The sequence below is a fragment of the Labrus bergylta genome, chromosome 19 (genome assembly GCF_963930695.1).
Source record: "Labrus bergylta chromosome 19, fLabBer1.1, whole genome shotgun sequence".
In the NCBI taxonomy this organism is placed as follows: Eukaryota; Metazoa; Chordata; class Actinopteri; order Labriformes; family Labridae; genus Labrus; species Labrus bergylta.
This window is the reverse complement of record NC_089213.1, coordinates 12,536,090-12,557,706: the sequence shown is the minus strand read 5'-3', so window position 1 is coordinate 12,557,706 and position 21,617 is coordinate 12,536,090. Positions and strand designations below refer to the sequence as shown.

The 21,617-nt window shown below is 45.8% G+C and overlaps 1 protein-coding gene across 1 annotated transcript in view; it reads left to right on the top strand.

Moving 5' to 3' along the window:
* LOC109995678 (collagen alpha-1(XIV) chain-like) overlaps positions 1-21,617 on the top strand; it is a 116,304-nt gene that overhangs the window by 45,286 nt on the left and 49,401 nt on the right. The window contains exons 12-23 of the mRNA XM_065948004.1: positions 439-477; positions 570-715; positions 3,049-3,178; positions 6,061-6,200; positions 6,494-6,620; positions 6,716-6,855; positions 7,520-7,652; positions 8,279-8,323; positions 8,828-8,973; positions 16,516-16,645; positions 19,208-19,330; positions 19,418-19,567. Of these exons, the coding sequence (XP_065804076.1) occupies positions 439-477; positions 570-715; positions 3,049-3,178; positions 6,061-6,200; positions 6,494-6,620; positions 6,716-6,855; positions 7,520-7,652; positions 8,279-8,323; positions 8,828-8,973; positions 16,516-16,645; positions 19,208-19,330; positions 19,418-19,567 (1,449 nt within the window). The remainder of the gene's footprint in view (positions 1-438; positions 478-569; positions 716-3,048; positions 3,179-6,060; positions 6,201-6,493; positions 6,621-6,715; positions 6,856-7,519; positions 7,653-8,278; positions 8,324-8,827; positions 8,974-16,515; positions 16,646-19,207; positions 19,331-19,417; positions 19,568-21,617) is intronic.

Sequence of the window (21,617 nt, the reverse complement as noted above, 5' to 3'; positions counted from 1 at the left end):
GAGCTTTGGGTCGTGACCGAAAGAATAAGATTGTGTATACAAGTGGCTGAAATTAGTTTCCGAGTGAGGGTGTCTGGGTTCAGCCTTAGAGAGAGGGGGAGGAGCTTAGACATCCGGCTCAGAGACAGTTGAGGGGGTTCAGGCATCTGATCAGGATCCTGCTGGACGCCTCCCTCTAGGGGTCTCCCGGGCAAGCCCAACTTGGAGTAGACCCCGAGGTAGACCCAGAGCTCGCTGCAGGGATTATATATCCCTCCTGACCTGGGAGCGCCACTCAGAATCCCCCAGTAGGAAAATGTTGCTGGATAGAGAGACGTCTGGGTTAACTCACTTCACCTGCTGCCACACGACCCCACTTAAGCAGAAAATGGATGGAGTATTGGCCGTCCTGTTGATTTGAATGGACCACACTGCTTTCTATCTCACTTCCCCTCTCTTTCTCTCTCTCTCGCTCTCTTTCTCTCTCAGCAGCTTCTGGTTAAATATTTGACCCTGTTTGAAAGTCGTCTCTCCTGTACGTCGCTCTGCTGTTAATCTGCTCAATAGGACCCTGTGTTTGTGTCCTGCAGTGGCCCTGCCCACGGTGAACAACCTGGAGCTGTTCGATATCACTCACAGCACCATGAGGGTCCAATGGAAGACCGCCGCCGGGGCTTCTGGGTACATGATCCTGTACGCCCCGCTGACTGAGGGAGACCCCGCAGACGAGAAGGAGGTGAGGGGATTTTCTAATGTGATTATTTATGGAGAGCAGATGAGAAGCTTCGCGGTTAAAGGAGGTAAAATAAATAATATGAACACATAATTCCAGTAAATCTGCAGAATGATTCCGAGCGATGTGCGTCCTCTGCTTTGGTCTCTCGCTGCATTACAGAAGTTGTTTTATACCTCTGACTGTCGTTGAGTCCTCGATGTGGCCTTTAAGAAGCTTCAGACCTCCTCAGAAATGTTCGTCCAGCAAAAGTTCTGCAAGAGCAATATAACGTTAACATACCAAGTTCTCTGCACAGACCTGCTTCAAGCTTCATACTTTATTCACGGTACATCATTCAGAGTTTTTTTGTTTCCTCTGTCAACCTTGAGGAGTGACTTTGTGTCAGACTGCTAACGGGCTTCAGCTCAATCGGACCGACCTGTATTGATGTCTCTGTAGCGTTAATTAACTTTTTATGTTTGTTCTTTCCTTCACTCTGTGTGTTGACCACATTGTTTTTAAACACTTAATCATTCTCAGTGAGGGAAATGAGACACAGGGAGGAGAGGAACCAGAGAATATTAAGCAGGAGACATCTTTAGGACTAGGTTTTGTTTGCATCATTCAGTGGACCCCCTCAAATCCTCCGTCTTCTTTACTCCTGAGACAGAGTCCTGGTTTGAGCTGCTGGAAATCTACAATGACAAGGAGATCGAGCAGTTCATGAGGAGAACACAGACGAGGTAGAGGAGCAGAGGTGTGAAGGCTGCAGCCAGCCGTCTGTACCCCTCCCTCCTCCCTACAGACCTCATCACGCCTGCCATCACTTCAAGCTCCAGGCGCAAAGCAATAAAAACAATTTAGGGAGAAATTGGGAGTCAGGATGTTTTCCAGCTCTGAGGATAAGCCTGGCTTGGAGGCCTGGCTGCATCATGCTCGTATGGCTTTCCCTCACTGTGCCTTGTGGGGACTCATCTGGGCCAGATCCAGAATCAAATCCAGTCCAGTCTGACTGAGTGAGATGCTTTCATCCTCACTGGTTCAGGGGGAAACTCGTCAGGAGGCTTCAGTTCAAATTAAACCAAAGAGAGAGAGATAGAACACACACATTAAAAGAGGTGAACAGCTTGGTCTGGGTTTTTACTAAAACAGCTGTGATGATCGTGCCCCTTTAACTGAATTTCCCCGCCAACAGAAAACGCCTGTCGAGTTTTTACTGACGTTTGTTCAAATCCCATTTCAAAAGAAGCAAAAGCTAGCATATGTACCATGATTTACGTGAATATGTTTTTCTTGGTGTAGATCTCCATCCAGAAAACAGGCTGAACAATACGTGTTTTTTAAGAACTTTTACGCCTTTATTGTAGAGCAAGGATGGAGGATGAAGGTGTCAACAGGGATGAGGGAGCGTCCAATAAAGTGCTGAAGGTCGGGGTCAAACCAGAGCCTCTGTGCATGAGGTCATACAACATAAACACTAAGCCACCCAGCCCCTCTGTTGCTTGTTTATAAAAGACATACACCCCTCCGCTATTTGTGCAAAAGACAGACTGAATGAAAACCTCTCGTCAGGCTGGATCTGGCTTCTGGTAGTTTTCTCTCTTCTATCACTTCAGGAAGAGACTTTATTTCAGGTTTGTATCTGAAGAAAGGAGAGAGGTAGTTAAAGCACCAGGGCCATATCTTCACACCTTCATGCATCATGCTGCTTTCTTCAGGAGACAACTCAAACCAAACCTAAAGGATCTGATCTGTGAACGTTTAAATGTCTGCTTGACATTTTCATCCTAAAACATCCAGGCTGTTCTTCAGCGACAGTGATCCTAAATAGATGTAGAAACCAGCCCATGTGCTTGACAACTACGGCTAATAGTTTTGGCTTTTTCAGGAACATGAAAGACTTACTTTGGCAGCATCATTTTCTTCCCTGGATAAAAATTTGACACCGATTTTGAAGCTGAAGACTTGGCAGTACATTTAATTTCTCCAGGCTCCACGGTGAAAACAATTTATTAATGGGATGGCAGAGAAGAAGAGCAGATGGACAAACATTTGTCGGCGCCTCCTTTTTGCCAGATTATTTTTTTTTAATTTGAACATCGTTTTTGTTTTTGGCAGAAGGAGAAAAGATGGTGGAGGTCAGAGTATTTGGTCCGTAGTTTTTTAAGAGGCTGAAGCACGGGGGAGTTAATCATCTTCTGAATTAGCTACGATGCACAAAATGTTTCTCTGAGAGCATCATTGAGAAATCATTTCATGTCACCTGAGCCGGACTCTCTGCTTGTCTGGACAGGACGGAGGCTCGATGGAGACACTGAATTCATATCTTTGTGTGTGTGTGTGTTTTTGTACAGGTTAAGGTACTAGACTCTGTGAACGAGGTGGAGCTGGAGGGACTGACCCCGTCCACAGAGTACACGGTGACCGTCTACGCCATGTACGGAGAGGAGGCTAGCGACCCGATGACCAGCCAGCAGACCACATGTGAGTCTCAGAGCACATTTACACAACGAGAGAAACAGAGTTGATGACGGCCAAACTGCCGAGATCACGGAGAGAGACCAACTCGAGGAAAACTCTCAGGATTTGATTCCCACTTTGGAAAATCTGACTCTGAGATCGCTCGAGAAGTCGTGAGGTGTTAGACCAGCTGTGAAAATGAAGTTTCATTAAAGTCCTGACTGATTTTATGATCATTCGTCGCAGAACATTTCGATATACTCAGCTCCGCAGGAAGGGCACCAAAGATCTCCCAGAAAGATGTAGTTATAAATATGAATGATACAGTGAAGGTCGGCAGCGTTTGAGGTGAAGCAGCACAAAAAGAAAAACGTCTCTTCACCCCAAGTTCTTCAGCTCAGTTCTGCTGCTGCAGTTATGTTGCAGCGTGTTCGTTTGCAGCTTTGTGGCTTTTTCCGGCACAGTTGCAGCACGTTCTCTGCCCGGCAACCAGCGATGCAAATAAAAAATTACTGCACGGCGCCGGCTTCCAGCTCCTGCTCTCCGTGCTATTTCCTGCACCTCACTTTCATTTTAAAGAATTTGAAAGCTTTGGTGAGCGACCCCCCCCCCCCCCCCCCCCCCCCCGCTCCCCCTAACCGTACTCACTAATTAACGTTTTATGAAGTCTACTTTAAGGTCTGTGGCTCGTGGCTTTAAGGCAGGCCATGTTTACGTCTTTATGATGCGTGTTGGGCTCTGGACGCAGGTCAGATAAGGACGTTAGCCGCTGTTGGAGGAAGGCCGTGGCGCTGTGTGCATAATGCTTGCTCTTCATTTCTCCTTGTGTGTTTTTTCTCGTTCATTCATAACTTGCAGGAGAATATTCCTATGAATTATCAGTCTCTCTCTTTTGTCTGCTACGTTCCATAATGCATCTGGACACGCGCACGATGAGCGTTAATGGGTTTTTCATACAGAATCACTCAGGCCTTGTTTGTCTCGTCTGAAGCCCCTCTTCCCTCATTTCATCCGGTTATTTCACTGTTGTTTCATTCATGTCAGGACAGAATGAGCTTTGATGATCACAGCTGCAGAAAGAAAAGCAGCATGATGGAAATGAAAGCTAACAGGCTTCATGAAACTTACTGACACGTTTACTCTCTGCATAATCGGTGAAGAGCAGATCTTAAAATATTATCTGGATGCAGCTCAAGTTCTAATATCGATCAGGGGAAAGTAAATGAATCACGCTTCGTCTTTTATAGATTCAATATTTTATGATTTTTAACACAACATTCAGTCTGACCTCATGCAAAACGAAGTGGATTGGATTTGGAAATATTTGAGTTTTATTAGGCTTCCTTAAGATCCATTCTGCTAATTCATCTTTAAATACGTTATGAGAACTTGGCGAGCATGGAGCAAAGTTGTAGGACACGCCCACCTTAATGCTCACTCAAATCTCCCTCCGACTGCAACCAGAGCTGGCTAATCAGAGGAGAGTGGGCACGTGGGGAGGTGGGGCCTTAAAGAGATAGTAGCTGAAATGAAGTGTTTCTGGCAGAGGCTGAAATGAGGGATTTTACTGACGCCAGTGTCAGATGAATAAGGAGGTTTTTGAGTGACACATCTCACAATGCTACAACAGGTGTACCAGAGTGACATCATTAAAGGTCTCCATTAGCCTCCATGCATGGGGTGCCCAACATAACCACTACTGTAGGCTGTGCGGCGCCTGGGTGATGTGCATTAACATCTCGTTCCTCAGTCAGATTAAAGAAGAATACAAATCTGGTAAATAAATTAAATCTTCAGAAATGAAACCCTTAAAAAATCTTCTAATGTCACACTGAGACGTCAAACCTTTTCAGCATATTTTAGATCTTCAGCATATCCAACCTCGAGGTGAACGTCTTGAAGTTTTCTGTAGGGATGCTTACGTTTTGAAACTTTCCAGACTTTCTTATCTCCTCGCTCCTTTGCTCACGCTGGTTCAGCTCTACAGACAAACCGAGGCAGGCGCTCCCTTTTTCGCCTCTTTCCCCCTGCAGCTTTGTCTTTGCTCTGACCCCCAGTATAATTGAGGTGAAGCAGCGGTCGGCTCAATCAGGATCTTTTTCTTTCTGTTAGAAAACAGATCAGCAATTCTATGAATAAAAAGTTTTTTGAGACTCTCAAAGAAAATCAGATATCCTGGCTGAATATTAAAGGGGGCGGTTAAGAGATGTTCGGACACCTGTGCAGAGAGAGGGAGAGAGATGGAGAGGGCGAGAGAGAGAGGTGCAGCCAGAGGGGAGGTGAGATTCAGTCCACTTTATATATAAAATATTAGATTCTTGTAGAGCTTGTTAGAAACCCCATGAGCGATCAGTGTGTCTGCAGGCGACTACGACAATCTCCGTGCACTTAATTAAACGGCTGCTTTATGTTTTCTGTTCGTCAGTATGTTGTTCTCCACTCTTTTATGGATGTTGCCATTCCATTGGATTACACATAGCTTTGATATAAAGGCAAATATTCTCATTATAACGTCCTGTAGCGGACTCTGTTGCTTCAGCCGCTACTTCCGCGTTGTTTATTTACGTCACACCTTACCTCAGGAAATACTCCGATCCCCCTCTGACAGGGAAAGTCCCCCGCTGTGAGGATTATACATGAACGGCTAGGTCGGGAGAATTTTCGGAGCGGTCCTCCTGGAATTATCTAGACATTATCTGGAGTGCATATGTGAAAACAGCTATAGTAGACATCTGAGGCCTCCGCTTTATCCTGCAGTCCCTCGGATGTCCACTAGAGGCTGGCTGCAGACAGCATTTCCAGCATGGAGACCGCCATCGATGGGACTCCAGCGCCCCCGGCTTTAGGCTTCACTGTGTTTGCTGAAGTTTCTTTCCTCCCTGTCTCCTCCTTCTCCTCCTCCTCAGTACCACTTACCCCGGCGAGGAACCTGCGATTCTCCGACGTGGACCACAGCTCCACCCGGCTCACCTGGGACGCGTCCTCGAGAAAGATTAAAGGATACCGCGTCATGTACGTGAAGACCAACGGAGTCCAGACCACTGAGGTGAGTGGACGTTTTCCAGCTGGGTCTGAACAGAAACTAGTGCAGTTCAAAATAACGCCTGTCAGAGTGTCAGAACACCGCTTTAGCTCGCGGTTCATACTAGATATTATCGACATAGCTATACTAGACTATTATTACTGAATAGTTGCTGTAGATCATCGGATGTTTGTAAAGCTTCCCAAAGGATGACATATATGAAGGTTTTAGATATCTTAACACATCCCTGCTGCACATTTAAACCAAAATAAACCTGTGTTTAAAAACGTCAAAATGTCCCGTGTGTTGTCGCCCAGGTGGATGTCGGCAGCGTGACGAGCTGGATGTTAAGAAACCTGACCTCCCTGACTGAGTACACGGTGGGAGTCTTTGCTCTCTACGATGAGGGACAAGCTGAGGCCGTGACCGAGAGCTTCACCACCAGTAGGAAACTAACATCAGCTCAATGAGTCAGCAGGAGCGTGCAGATCACGACATCAGCTGTTACTGTGACTTTAAGTGTGTGTTTGTGTGTGTAGAAACCGTCCCTGACCCGCCGGACCTGAGGAGCAGCGACATCACCACAGACAGCTTCAGGGTGTCATGGCAGCACCCGGCCTCTGACGTGGTGATGTACCGACTCACCTGGACCTCCACTGACGGAGGAGACAGCCAAGAGGTGTGTGTGTTAACAAAGAGGGTCGAGATTTATCAGATACCAGAAAGAGTTTCACGCTTAATTTCACTTATTTAGAGTTTGCTAAAGAACACCTGCTGTGACTGTTAATTTATATAGGCATACAGTGCGCTTGACTGTAGCGTAGGTCGCATTTGATAAAAAGAAGCAAGGCCATATCCGTCAGCCTAGATCTTGAGCTTTCAAAAAAGAAAAATGTGTCAGTTTTATTCCTTTCGACAGAAAACGGCTATTCAAATTGGTTATTTGCTGGGGAAAGAGGAAGGGAGGGGCGAGGGAAGTGTGGAGACGGGGGGGGGGGGGCGCAGAGCTGAGAGATGAAGGAGGTGTGTCCTAAGAGAGCGTTTGTTTTGGTCTGGAAAATCTGCTCTGAAAGTCGCTGAGTAAGACTTTGAGATGAAAAAACTCAACTCTCTTACTGTTTGTTGCAGCAGTGAGTATAAGGTGTTTTTAATGTTGCACATAAATTGTAAACAAACTTAAATCGGGACATTTTAAAGGGCTAAACTCTGAAATTCTCTGTTTTCTGAAAGTGATAAACTTTTTTTCGACTGACTCGGATCGCTGACTCTCCCGTCTTTTCTCACCTCCACTGTTTGTACGAGCTGAGCGTTAACACAGGTGTCCATGTTTGTTTCTGCTTCAGGTTCTGGTGAACGGAAACATTAACACATACCTGATAACGGGACTGAGCCACCTGACGGAGTACGAAGTCCTCCTCGCTGCCATCTACAACAACGAGGCGGAGAGCGACGAGGTGATCCTGGTCGAGTCCACCGGTAAAGAAACGCTTCTACAGTTTAGATTTTGTCGTGCTCCTTATTAACATCTTTCCTCGGTCCTGAGGTCATCATGTTGCATTCAAAGTAGACAGGGGTATACTGTTCAGTAATGAAAGCTTGTGGAGCACTGCTTTGATTAAAAGACTCCTCGATTAGCGAGATGGACGGAGAGACTCACATGCTGTCGATACTTCAGAACTTTCTCCGTTGGCTGTACTGTAGAGTACACATGAGAGTAAAAAGAGCGGCACAGATATTTCACTTTGTAGAATTTACTGAGCGCAGTGGAAAACAGTTTAAACCTTTCTCCTCTCTGAGAGACCGAAAAACAGACGGAGAATTATTTTCTGGATTTTACGGTCCTTAAAACCCCCCCCCCCCCCCCCCCGAACAAAACCAGGATGCTCAGGTCCACCTGAACCCATTGAAGTTCTGAGTTTGGTGCTTTAGCTGCTTCGTCGCAGAGCCGATCTGTGCTCACTTACTTCCTGTGTTTGTGTTTGTAACGCAGTCAGAGGGAGAACATATGTTTGAACAGACTGGAGACAAACATCCTTTAAATCTTCTCTGAAATGTTTCCTCAGGCACAACACTCAAACATTTATTTGTCTTTTATTCTTCAGTTGAGAGAACAACCACCGTTGCTATGACAACCACCGTCGCAGCAGGTAAATATCTCATCCAGCTGTTGTGATGATTCGTGTTCCTCTAAACTTTCCTCACCTGTGTTTTCACTCTACCTCGTCTAAATGCATTGTAAATATATTAAAACAGTGTCGTTGATTTTCTTAGAACCTTTTCTGAAACTTTAAACGTCGAATGAACGATTCAAGAGTTCAAGAGTTAGAAAACATCCGCTGGAAAATCTCTCGTGACATGATCCGTTCTTCCATGCTGCTTCTGATAGCGTCTGAAAATGTTTCGCCTTTTAGATTGATTCTGTGTCATCCGTCATGAAGGCTCTCGGATGTTTTACCACCCAGACTTTCCCGGGGAAAGTTTGATATTAAAAAAACGCTGATATGAGTAAATGAAATGCCAAAACCAGGACACCCTGATACGATCGGTCTGTCTGGTATAAATTGAAAAACATCCGAGTGGTGCCGTGTTCTGCTTCACTGAGTCGATGCTGAGCAGCGTGTCGGTGATTTGTACTCCCTCTGATCCTCCAGCTCCACGTTACGGGGTGAAGAACTTAAGGGTGGATGAGGAAACCACCTTCAGTCTGCGGGTGTCCTGGCAGGCCGGTGACACAAGGAACGTCCGACATTACCGCCTGAACTACATCAGCGCCAAAGGAGACAGAGCTGAAGAGACGGTGAGACCAGCCCCGTTTACTTTACAGTCAGAGTCACAGAGTGAGACAGGAAGGTTTGGAACCAAAGTGGAGTATAGGCTCATCCTTAAAATAAACTGTGAGAAACAGTTTGTCTTACTCGCAGAATCCGGTTAACTCACACGAGGAACATGTCAGTAAAGAAGTCAGCCAGTCAACAGCAGCACTCCTGAACTGAAACAATGATTCATAAAACATAGAGGCTTGAAGGTTTTCTTTAAAGCAGAGATGCTGGAAGTGGGACTGCTGAGGCTGCTGCAGCACCGCCTGAAATCAGAGACATTAAAAACCATCAGAACCTTTAGCCTACAGGTTACCCTGGTTTATGGGATGTGTGGATATAGTTGCCTACACCGGTATGTGTGATTGTTTTTTTTGTCCGTATAGCAATCTGTACCTGGTTTATAAAACTTCGTACAGAGTGACGCATCTCAGAGCTTTACGGTCCATGCGCACACATCGAGGAGTTTCAGAGGTTTTTTGCACGATCAAAGAAATCTTAAGACTTTTGATCAACAATCTCAAATACAAAACATGCAGTAAAAAGTGTCGGTTATCCACAGACTGTTGTCATAGAGAGAGGGCGGACGTGCAGCACTTTTCTTCTCAGCGCACAAACGCTTCAGGCAAACACTCCTGAGCGCACAGCCAGCGCTTCTCTGCCCGCAAAAAATGCTGAGTTGACACATCAGTTTAAAACTTTTAATTTGAAAACCTGACAATTGTTGCTGCTTCCTGTTTGTGTGTGAAGCCAGCTCAACGTTCAGATACATTTAAGAAGAAGAACCTCCATGTACTGACCTATCATCAATTTAAATCCCACTGGGGGATATTAAATGAAAGAATAATCAGGATTTAATTCAAGTTACGGTGAATAGTTGAAGAAAACTGTAGTCAGTAGAACGATGGTTTGGATTTTAAAGGATCAGAATCTGCTGTGTGTCGATCAGAGCGTGAGGGAGATTTACGGTTAAGGCACACTCTGTGATTTCATGTCGTCTGTGGAGAGAAGGAGCGAGGCAGACAAAGACGGTCCTGATGAAGATGATTGCAAGAATTCAGAGTGGAGTAGAGAGGAAGATGATGAAAACAGAGACACATCTTCAAAGAGTTTGTTTCAGGAGAGCGAGCGAGAGAAAGAGAGAGAGAGTGAGAGAATGGCAGCTCTTCACTTTAATGAGCAGAGACACAGAGGGAGAAAGACGAGACAAATATGATGCAAACAATCAGACAAACACACCTGATATAGAAAAACATTCAGATGCATAATAGATAATCGTATGAGGGTCAGAAGTGCAAACATTCACGCCGAGCTGAATTCTCACTCTAACTCGTATTACAAACAGTGTAGTGGTAAATGGAGGACAAACATAAAGCCCGTTTCTAGTGGTCCCACGGCTCATATTGTTTTACACTGAGTGAAGTACAAAGAGTTAAAAGAGATGGAGCGACTGTTTTAGGCCCTGACACACCAAGGAGATCGTCGGCCGTCGGTCCTAGTTGGACCGTCGGTGAGCGGTTGTCGCCCCAGATTTTGCAGCGTGTCTGGTTCCATCGCTACCGTCTGTCTTTTTTTGTACATTGGCGCGGTCGGTGAGAGAGATCTCACTGATTGGCTGTTTGGAGGTTTCATTTCTCTCCAGCTCTCCTCACAGGTTCAGGAAAGCCCCTTGAGCATGCCGCTGTAGTATCCATGCTTTCACTCATTAGTGCGGTTTCTCCTTAATTTGTCGCCTCCGCCTCTTCTTTTCTTTTTCCACTAAAAGACCAAGGGCTGACAACGCCAGCACCATTTTCATCTTTTTATCAGACATTATTCTACATTAGTAGGCTACATATAATACGAGTGGTGAGTGACAGCGGTGTGAAAATGGTCTTCTTGTATCATAACAACGGACTACCGCCGCCTGCTGGCATGGAGAGTTATTTTCTCTCACATATGAGCAGAATGTACGTGGTGGTTGGTCTTCGGCTGCAGTCTTTGCGGTGTGTTCCAGTGCAACTTTTTGGTCAAGACAAAAGGCGTCGTGAGACAACCCAACAGGCGGCCTTCATCGCCACTATTGCCACTGTTCTTTGTTGTCTGCTTGGCATGTCAGGGCCTTTAGACAGCCTCTCATGATGGAGCTGGAAGGTGTTACTAACCTGCCCATCAGCCTCCAGGAGCAATATGGTTCAGTATCTCTATCAGTCGATTGCCCAAACACAGATAAACCAGGGACTGATCCATCAGCCGACCCCTTTTTCCTCTGAGCCACATCCTCCCTGAGGTACAACCATCACTATTTTTATTGAGACTTTTTGCAAACTGCACCCCAAACTGATGAGTTATGTGCAGAATGAAAGCGTAAACGTTTTGAGATACGTCAGATATTCCTTCAAATTTCCACCTGGCTCGTGTGTGTGTGTGTTTGTAGTGTACAGAGAGCTGTGGTGCGTCTGCAGGTGACTCAGGCCACAGGTCCCACATCAGCCTTTTCATCCTGACAATAAAGAGCCGCCAGCTGCCCACACCATCGGCTTGCTAAATGAGATCTCTTATCAAAGTGCGAACAGCTGCGGACTCCGTTTGGCAACCCGGTCAGGTTATGAATCACAGAGTGCTGCGCTCTAACATTTAGATGTCTATCTGCTGGCAGGCTTCCTCCTCTTCTGCTTTATTCAGACTACATTTCACTCTGTGGCTGTGAAGAGAAGGACGCCGGCCAACTTCCAGAAAGAACAGTCTGAAAATAACTTGTTTACTCGGCCCTGATTTCTGGATGTCAGTTATCACCGCTGGGATTATAACAGCTGATAGTTTGTACAAAATGTGGCACAGAAGTTAAAACCAAATCATGTTGAATGTAATTAAATCTTTGACTTCCTGCTGCAGGTTTCTGCACAGTGCTTTGAGAAGAAGAAATATATAAACACTTCAGATGGGTTGGACTTCAGTCTAACTTCCATTAACAATCAGTAAACATGTCAAAGATTTCTGCTGAACGCTCGATCTGTTGTCTCTTAACTAACCCAGATACGCGTGCATTGCATGTCCGCTCCTGCAGCAAGGAGCAGCACAGCTTGAGTCCCGAAACAAAGGGGTTCCCGCTGTAATTTTTTAGATGCACTGACCACAGTGCGAGATGAAATATTCTCATTATAGCGTTCTATAGAGGACTCTGTTGATTCGTCCGATACTTCCACGTTGTTCTTTTTACGATAGTCTTCCCTCAGGAGACCCCTCCACACTTATCAGACTAAAAACAGTTTTTTCCCCCTAATGGTCAAAAAGAGAACTGCAGCTTTAAAGCACATTACTGTCATGCTAACCCGTGTCACAGAGTTCAGAGTTCCTCACTGCTCAGCCTGCTACACGCTCACCGATACAGAAGTCGATGGTTATTTCCATTCAGACGACTCTCTGTCACTCTCTCACCAGATGTCAGTCTGTGGGCTGAAGCCGTGGGGCGGCTCCACTCTGCAGCCATCTGTCCGCAGACAGCTGTGAGACTCAGTGAGGCTCCATTATTTCCCTGTGCTGCTTCATTCAGCGTCCAATAAACCAAAGCTGCCGGGCATCAAGTGCAATTCCACCGAGTGTAAACAGTGTTTCGGCGATTATCGCTCACCGACAAATGTTGTTCTTGGAGGTAAAAACAAAGTCAAGAGATGATTAAAAAGTTTTTCACCATTTTCCTTCTGTCAAAGATTGTCTGCAGCTTTCAAACTTCAACAAACAAACTAACGATTTCGTCGAGGTTTTCTGAACGTAATGAAGCTGGCATCGTTGTGGAGATTTGTACTGATGTGTTTTTGTGAAGATCTCTTCAAATATCCCAGACTAAGAAGATCTGTCTGCACACATTATCTGAGTGTCTCTTATTTCGGAGACATAAATAACCAAAAGAAAAAAACATTGACTTCATGCTGAGTAGGGATGGGTACTGAAGCCCGGTACGTTTTGGTACCAGATGTGCTTGGGTGGTCAGATCTGCTCGGGGTCCTTCGCCTGCGTTTGTATGATGATGTGGCACGTTCAAGATCAACGTCTCCTTGTGAAAGAGGAAGAACTCAAACACACAGCGTCCGAACTGCCTTAAATGTTACACGTTGGATGAATCGCCCTGCCTGAACATATTCACACGCCAATATTAAATGTTGGTAATGGCGCCACCTACTGGTCAGACAGTAAGCCTCGTGTCACGTATTTAACCCGTTTACTTTGATTGTACAGGATGTGCTCTCACTTCCTGTTGTGACAGTTTAAACCCGTTTTGACCGCTCTTGTATTTCATGGTAAAAATTCTAAATAGATTCAGCAATCATCGATATTCTCAGTCAGAAGAACCCGAGAAAAATACATCTGTAAACTCTCGGACGGACAGCCAATCACAACGCGCTACATCATCATACAAACGTTCAGTCAATCATGTTGCGTAACGCCACTAGCAGACGCAGGACCCCAAGCAGATGTTAGCACCCGAGCACATCTGGCACATATGATTGGTTGGTACTGTGAGTACCGTTAAGCTCATGGACAAATGGTGCTCTCTTTCATGCAGCGCTTTCTGTACGCGAAGCAACAGAGACATCACTCATTCACAGCCTGCTTCTGTTTCTGTTGCTGAGTCTAATAAAATAGTGTGCGTGCGTGCGTGCGTGCGTGCGTGCGTGCGTGCGTGCGTGCGTGCGTGCGCACACAGGGACTCATCTGAGCCTTGAATTTCCATCTTAGATTTGACCCGGAAACACCAAAGAAATGCTTGAAGGTCACATATTCTCCTCCTTTCCAACCAGTTTAAATAAATCCGCTCTGACTCTGTATTTGATCTCGCCTTTAAACCCCTCTCTCTGCTGATTTTAGCTCATTAAGCTTGTTCACCTGTAGCTCTGGTCCTTGTTGTGAGGCCGACTTGTCACCTTAAATTGCCTCCCTTCCCCTGCGCACATGTCCGTATGTTTCACGCGGTTTTTCCTTTAAGCGCTGCAGTTCCAGGGAAGTCTCAGGAGGATCAGACTTAATATTCTGGGCCTGCACAGCCTCTCTGTTGAGATCCAGATTGGCTCTCAGAGTCGTATAAATACTTTATGAAGCCGTGTTTGCATTGACAAAGTGGAGTTAAGGGAGTGTGGCTTTGGGTGGCTCGCTGACAGTTTAGAGACTTGCTGCCTTTTTCATCAGACGGCGCTGAAGTTGATTTGTCCAGGCCCGCGGTGTTTGTCTGAATGACACGTCTGAGAAAGTGTAATTTTTAGGAGGAAGGAGAGCGTTTGTGGACGGAGCCGGGCTAGACGGTACATGTTCAGCATGCAAACAGACAGACGGAGACAGAACGACACAAAGAGACGAGAAGGGCGAGAGAAACAGAGGAACGGAGAGACTGAGGATTGTCTTCATGCACACAAACAGCTCAACCTTTTACCCACGACGTCTGTTCCTCGGATACATAAACAGTTAGACCAGCGTTTAAAAAGAGGCTTGAAACAGAGAAATCCCCTCTTTGTGTTTGATTCTATAAATAAAACGAGGGCTCACCTGTTCCTCTGAAGCGACATGGTGGAGATGAAACCGACTTCTGATGATATTTCACAAACGTATCTTCACAAACGTATCTTTATTCTTGTCTCAAACACAGAAACACTTACACTGAGAGGTCTTCTCCTGCTCTGTTCTCCAGTCAGTCAGCACATGTTTCAGTTGAAGTCGATTTAATGGCTGAAACATGAAAGCGTTCTCGTGTCAGCCAGCATGCCTTCAGCTCTTTCTCTCTCACGCAGGAGAAAGTTGGAAAATTTGTAATCAAACGTTTTAAATATTAACTACAGAAAATGATTTTAATCAACTGTTAAAGTCAAAATGTTAAAGAAATGTTCCTAGAATCCACAGTAACATCAATGTGGTGCGGCTGTGGTTCAGTGGTTGAGTTGGTCATCTTTCAAACCATCTCTTGTGGGTTTGATCCCCAGCTCCTGCAGCCACATGTCTGATGTGTCCTTGGGCAAGACACTTAACCCCAAATTGCTCCCACTGCTCTGTATGAATGTGTATGAATGGATGAGTTAATACTGATGGACTCTTTACTCAGCAGCCTCTACCATCAGTGTGTGAATGTGTCAGTGTGACCTGCGGTGTTAAAGCGTTTTGAGGAGTCAGAAGACTAGAACAGAAATATACAAGTCCATTTACCATTAAAAACGTAGCAATGTTCAGTTTGAACTTGGTAGAAAGCAGTAAGTCTCAGACCGTTCAGCTCATTCTCTGTAAAGATTCAGCTGTTAAATTAGACCTTGGACAGATCCGATCTAATATCAGTATCCGGTCCAATATGGACGTTATTGACTCGGTCACACAGCGGCTGTTTGTCAACAGACTGTTGTCATAGAGACAGGACGGACATGCAGTGCTTTTCTTCTCAGCGCACGAACACTCCCAAACGCACAGCCAGCACTTCTTTGCCGGGGAAAAAGGCTGGGTGGATGCGAGGCCTTTGAAAACCTCTATTTTAACTATCTGATCATATTTATACTCCACCAGAAGTCTGTATCATTGAGCGATAAAAGGGACGAAAGCTCTGTTTTGATAATGATTTATAAACGAACAAACAAGAAAAGAATTTAGATTATTATTCATGAGAAGAAGAATCAAAGAGAGGGTCAAGACGGGGGACACAAAGCGAGAGACAGAAGACGACTTCAGAGTCTGAAGCAGAGAAAAGAAAGCCCGCGGGGGAAAGAGGCGGATTAGCTTCTTCTCCTCTGAGAGCGTCGGCTCACCTGCACAGACGAGTCATTTAGGGATCAGGTTGAACAAAAGGAAAAGTTCACCGACAGGTGAGGAGGAAAACATGGACACAATTAACCTGAGCAGCAGCTGAAACCTCAGAGCCCCGCTGCAGCAGCTCTCTCTGTGTCACCTCTATGAATAAAAGTAAAATGCAGCATCTTTATTTCTATTTTTAGCTCTTGAAATCTTCATTAGATTAAAGTGCAGCTGTTTTAAAAGACCACACGCTTCTTGCCTGTTGTCCTCTGAAAGGTTTCTGTAAAATGTTTTGTCTTTCTGTTTTTAGACCGACGCTCTGACAGCAGGAATAAAAAACTGAATGAACATCTCAGATGATTTATGGTCAAATGGTAAACTTATGAAGGAGAATAGGACAGTAAAAAAAGCATTATTGTGAAATTCAAGTCCAAATGGTGGACTTCCTGCTGGGTTTTGGTACAAGGTGCGAGACATTTTTGTAGATCTTTACACAGTTAATAATTATACTCAGGTTCATACCTGTAGGTCAAAGTGACCTCTATGGGGGACAAGTTTTTTTAACATCTGAAGGGGGCGCTATTTAGCCAGATATATTGAGTTTTTGGGCATTTTAGAAGAATCAGAAGACAGAAGCAGAATCGTTTGTTTCCGAGAGGGTCCTCGCTCTGAGGTCGCTGCTCGCTGCTCGCGCCCTGACGATGGGGAAGAAAAAGAGGAGTCTGACTGGTTATTGGGCTGGCATCAATTTAAAGTCTAACTCTAAATATTTTCTGTTTCAGAGGACGGTGCCCACAGGTCAGAGCAGCCTGGTTCTGCAGCCTCTGCTGTCCGACACAGAGTACAAAATCGCCGTCACTCCTGTTTACCCCGAGGGAGACGGGCCGACGGCGTCACGGATGGGAAGAACACGTGAGTCATGATGTTTGTTTTATGTATTCAGGTGATTTTAACGGCTCTCTCTCTAAGGACTAAATATCTGTAGTTTTTAAAATTTGTATAGCTTTGACAGACGTCACGTGGCGTTGCGTCACATTGAGTACCCCCCTGAAACAATCTCTCTCTGTTTGGATACGGTGGTGAAGTGCTGCTGACTACAGACACATTTAGATTTTGGATCCCACAGGCGGCTTACAGCCACAGCGCTCTCCCACTCGGCTCTGTTTAAATATAAAACCTTAGATTTGGATTTTTCACTTTGTTCATAGTGCAGAAGGACATGCAGCAGCTCGTGTCACGCGGTTATTATTCCCCCCTCAGCGTGAAACGGATGTGTTTGATGCCGACTGTATCAGCTAAATTTTATAAAACACGTTGTATCAAAAAGTGTTGAACCTTTTGACGGCCTTAGTTGCTACAACCTTTCACGTCAGCAGCCGTTTGTTAACTGAAGATTTTAAACTCGGCCTCCTCGGTGTCTGTGAGAGAGAGAGAAAGGGAGAGAGAGTTCTCTGTCTTTGCAGCTGTGAAGCTGAAGACAGAAATATGTCAGAAACATTCTTTTAAATGTGACTGCTGTGAAGACTCCGGCGGTGGCGGTGGCTAATGATTTTCTCTGCTGAGAACAAACACTCGACTCTGAGAGGAGGAAACGCTCAATTCAAGTCATTCATCTTTCCAGTCCATCCCATCATGTCTCCATTTGCGGCGCGTTACACACATTAGCAGACGTTAACGTCGTTTGCCGGGGTTTTAAACGATGGGGCCCGCTGATGATGAATGGTTCCTGTTACAGAGTGAGGGATGAGATGATCGCCCGGAGAGTAGCGGCCAGGAATGCAGAGAGAAGGGGATGATGGGTATTTTCAGAGTGAAGATAGATGATGTGACAGAAGGAGCCGCTGTAATCTGGAAGTTTGAACCAATGAGGGATGGGCTGAGTGCTGAGGGAGGCATGACAGCGAATGCAGAGAGGATGATTGGGTTTTCAGTCCCAAACTGAAGATAGATAATGTGACAGAAAGAGGCAGAATAATCTGAGGGACCGGTCCACGGGGGGATTGGATCATCACTCAGAGAGATGGTTCAGGTGATTCTAGATTTAAGGGCGGGACTGCAGGGCGAGAATTTCAATCCTTTTTGGTACCACGTGTTTTTAAATGATACAATCTGTTATCTTCTAAATTAAGAAGTAAAAAAAAGAAAGATCTTCAGTCGTATTTTTAACTAAAAGCTGCTGCAAGAGAAGAAAGAAAAGGATCCGAACGCTCAGCGGAGTCTGACGGGAAGGAGAGCTGCCCGCCGTAGAGAGAGTGATTGTCTTTATAACGGTGGTCGACCACAGAGGAGGAGGAGGAGGCAGGAGAGGCGGTACAATGTGGAGGTCTCAGTTCGTAGGATGGTGAGAGGGACGAGAACTCGATGGTGAACTTTTTAACCTTCAGTAGGCCGATTAACTGTGATACTCGAAACGACACGGTCCCTTCATCAAAGCTGCTGCAAACGCAGGTCGGCAGATTCTGACGTTTCTCGAGTCCCTGTGGCGTCTCAAAAAGATGAAAAAGTTATGTTTATTTCTCCAACAGACGGGCAGGAAGCAGAGGGGGAGACGCCGTCTAAGGTCCCGCCCCCGTGTCCACCTAGCGTTTGTTGCCGGGCAGTAAAGCGCTGGCTGTGCGCTCGGGAGCTCTTACATGCGGACAAGCGCTGCATGTCCGTCTGGTCTCTATGACAACAGTCTTTTGAAAAATGGCCGCTGTATGACCGACACTGCTCCGTTACTTTTCACTGCATGTTTTATATCTGAGATTGTTTATTTCCCTATCAAACACTGAGCGAACGGATGTGGGCACAAGACACGATCAGCAGGAGACAATATTTCGGGGAGTGTCTTAAATGTGCCAAAGAGCGCCGGTGACGTCAACAGCACCTTTCTGAAAATTTGAAAGACTTCATTCAACTCGAGCGGCCGCACAAAGAAGGCAGAAGCCTCGTAAAAAAGACGCTGGGTGCTGCGCTTTTCCTCCGGGCTGCCGCCTGCTGTTGAGAACGCTCTCTCCTCAATGGTAACAATTGAGAAAAGACGCTAGCGCTCCGAAAAAAAACACCAGGTCGACACGGGGCCATAAAAAGTTCAATGGGTTAGCAACTTATTTGCTGCAGTTTGCAACAGTTTGCTTCGATTTTCGGTTATTCAAAACAAGAAATTCACCAAAGTCGAGGCTCTCGAGTGGTGTCAGGGTTGTCACAATATCAGAATATTAAACTTTGATTTTATTCTAGTCACAATCGCATGACATTGATACTTGAACTATAAATCCAAGGAACCAAAACTGGGTTAATTATTGTTTTTTTTGTCCATTTTTACGGCCACAAACCTCATCTCCCCCATCGCAGGAGGTTGCATCTTTAATCGCCCTCCAGCTTCTCCAGCAAGCAGAGAATGATTAAGATCTTGTACGATTGCAGGAACTGTTATGAACGTTAGTCAGGATGATAAAGAACCACTTTGTCTGCGTCCTCTTTGCTCCTCAGTTCCTCTCTCAGCTCCTAAAAACCTGCGTGTGTCGGAGGAGTGGTACAACCGCTTCAGAATCAGCTGGGACGTTCCGCCTTCCCCCACCATGGGCTACAGGGTCGTCTACCAGCCGGTGTCTGGTAAGTTCTCTTTCAAACAATAATTCTTTATTTACACTTCAATGACTTCCTGTCTCCTCATCCTTCCCTTCTCCGCCTCCTCCTCAGCTCCTGGACCGGCTCTCGAGACCTTCGTGGGAGAGGACGTGAACACCATGCTGATCGTCAACCTGCTGAGCGGGACCGAGTACAGCGTCAAGGTCATCGCCTCGTACACCACGGGATCCAGCGAGGCCCTCATAGGCCGGGCCAAGACCTGTAAGTCCAGACTCCTTTTTTGTTTTAATGTAATGTCACAGCTTCTGTCTGGAGCTGGCTGACAAAACGTGTACAATCAAACACTGACGGAGCTTGAGAAACAGTTTGGGTGGATGAGCAGATCCTGGTTCAGGAGGATATACGTGGTCCTTCTCCTGAACCGTCTTCATAAGTGTCTTCAGAGACTCCAGAACATCAACATATTATTTTCAAACTGTCTCGTTTACCTTCAGTGATAAATACAAACGATATAAAAACTGATGAGCAGAGCCGACATCAGGCCGTGTCGTCGTCCGTCCAATTAGAAACTGTAAGGAGTTTTTGGAGCAGCCACAGCCAATCAAGAGGCAGCTAGTTTTTGTTTACTTCAGGGAGTTTTAACACAAGAAATTCAGACCAATCAGAGAGCACTTTCTTCGCTCATCACACATTTAGCTCCTCTTGTAAATATCCCCGTGTGAACACAGACCAAACTGGAGGTAGTTATGCAGAAATGGAACAAACAGGTCGATGATTCAGACCAGAGCAAACGATCTACAGGAGTGAAAACCTCTTAAAACGCTTCTGAATCAGTTCAGTGCGATTTTCAAATGTATTATAAGAAACTGCTGTCACAAGACGAACGCTCAACTATAAGCCTGTCCACTTAGTCAGAGACGTCTTTGTCCAAGCGATAATGAACTGCTCAAATCAGTGCTTCTTCTGACTGATGCTGCACACCTTAATAATTATTTACCTCGATATCGATCCAATTTGTCCCCTCGGCTGTTTAAGTGAATCAAACAGTCTCCTCTAATCTAATCAGAGCAGTGTTCAGACGCCTGCGGACATCAATATCCCGATCCCTACCTGACACCTTTAATGGAAACTCCTCCTAATTACGTCCCAGCTCTGGAAGAAACTGTAAGATGCAACAGATCTGTTATCTCTCTGGTGATGTGGACACTTCCTTAAAGTGTCCGCCTGGCTCGATCAATCAGTGTTCCTCTAGTGAATCATTGGAGTAGGATCCGGGGCTTCCTTCTCCTGCATGATAATTAACCATCTGATCGCATGGCGGCCTTGCAGAGAAACAGCCTCTCTTTGAAACTGAAAAGGTCTCCGGTTTGATCGCCATGACAGGACCCACAGCAGCCCCGTGTCCCCTTTGAAGCATCCTTGAGAAGGACCGACAACCTCCAACCTCTTTCATCTGTCCTCATTTCTCTGCCAATAAGAGCTCTCGACTGGAGTTTCAGCTAAACGCCTGAACATGGAGCTTTAAACGGATCACAGGAACGCAACTTTGTATAGCAGCCACGGCCTCCCTCACCTGCATGATAATTAAGCTCCGATGGTTTGATTTGAAGGACGAGTTTTTCACTTCACGAGTCGGTGAAGATAAAGAGGGGAGAAGCAGGGGGCTGAACCTGGAGGAGATAGGGTAAGGAAGAAGAAAGACGGAGGGATTGGGGGAGTTGAAAGAAGAGGTGTAATGATATGAGGCCGTTGGGATCCCAGGAGGTGAATGCCGTTCTGCTCAGCAGCATCTTAATGAAGCTGATGGACCCTCTGAGATGAGCGGACGGCGGCTTCAATGTCACACAAGTATCACTAAAGGACAAAAAGGAGACTGACTTTCCTCACATACTTTTTCTCAAAGTGTTTGTGATGAGTAGAAAAAGAATCTGTTTGCAGATACTCCATAGACTCAGCTTTTTAAAATATAAAAGAGGGAGAGCACACGGGAGAGTGATCATCATGATCATTTCTATACTGCTTTGTCCCGTTTGGGGTTGCAAGGGGGCTGGAGCCGATCCCAGCTGTCATTGGGCGAGGGGCGGGGTTACCCCCTGGACTGGTTGCCAGCCAATCACAGGACTGACATATACCTGACAACCAGCCACACTCACATTCACACCTACAGGCAATTTAGAGTTACCAGTTAACCTAACGAGCATGTCTTTGGACTGTGGGAGGAAGCCGGAGTACTCGGAGAGAACCCACACATGCACGGGGAGAACATGCAGGCTCCTGTCAGACAGGGATTCAAACCAGGAACCTCCAGCAT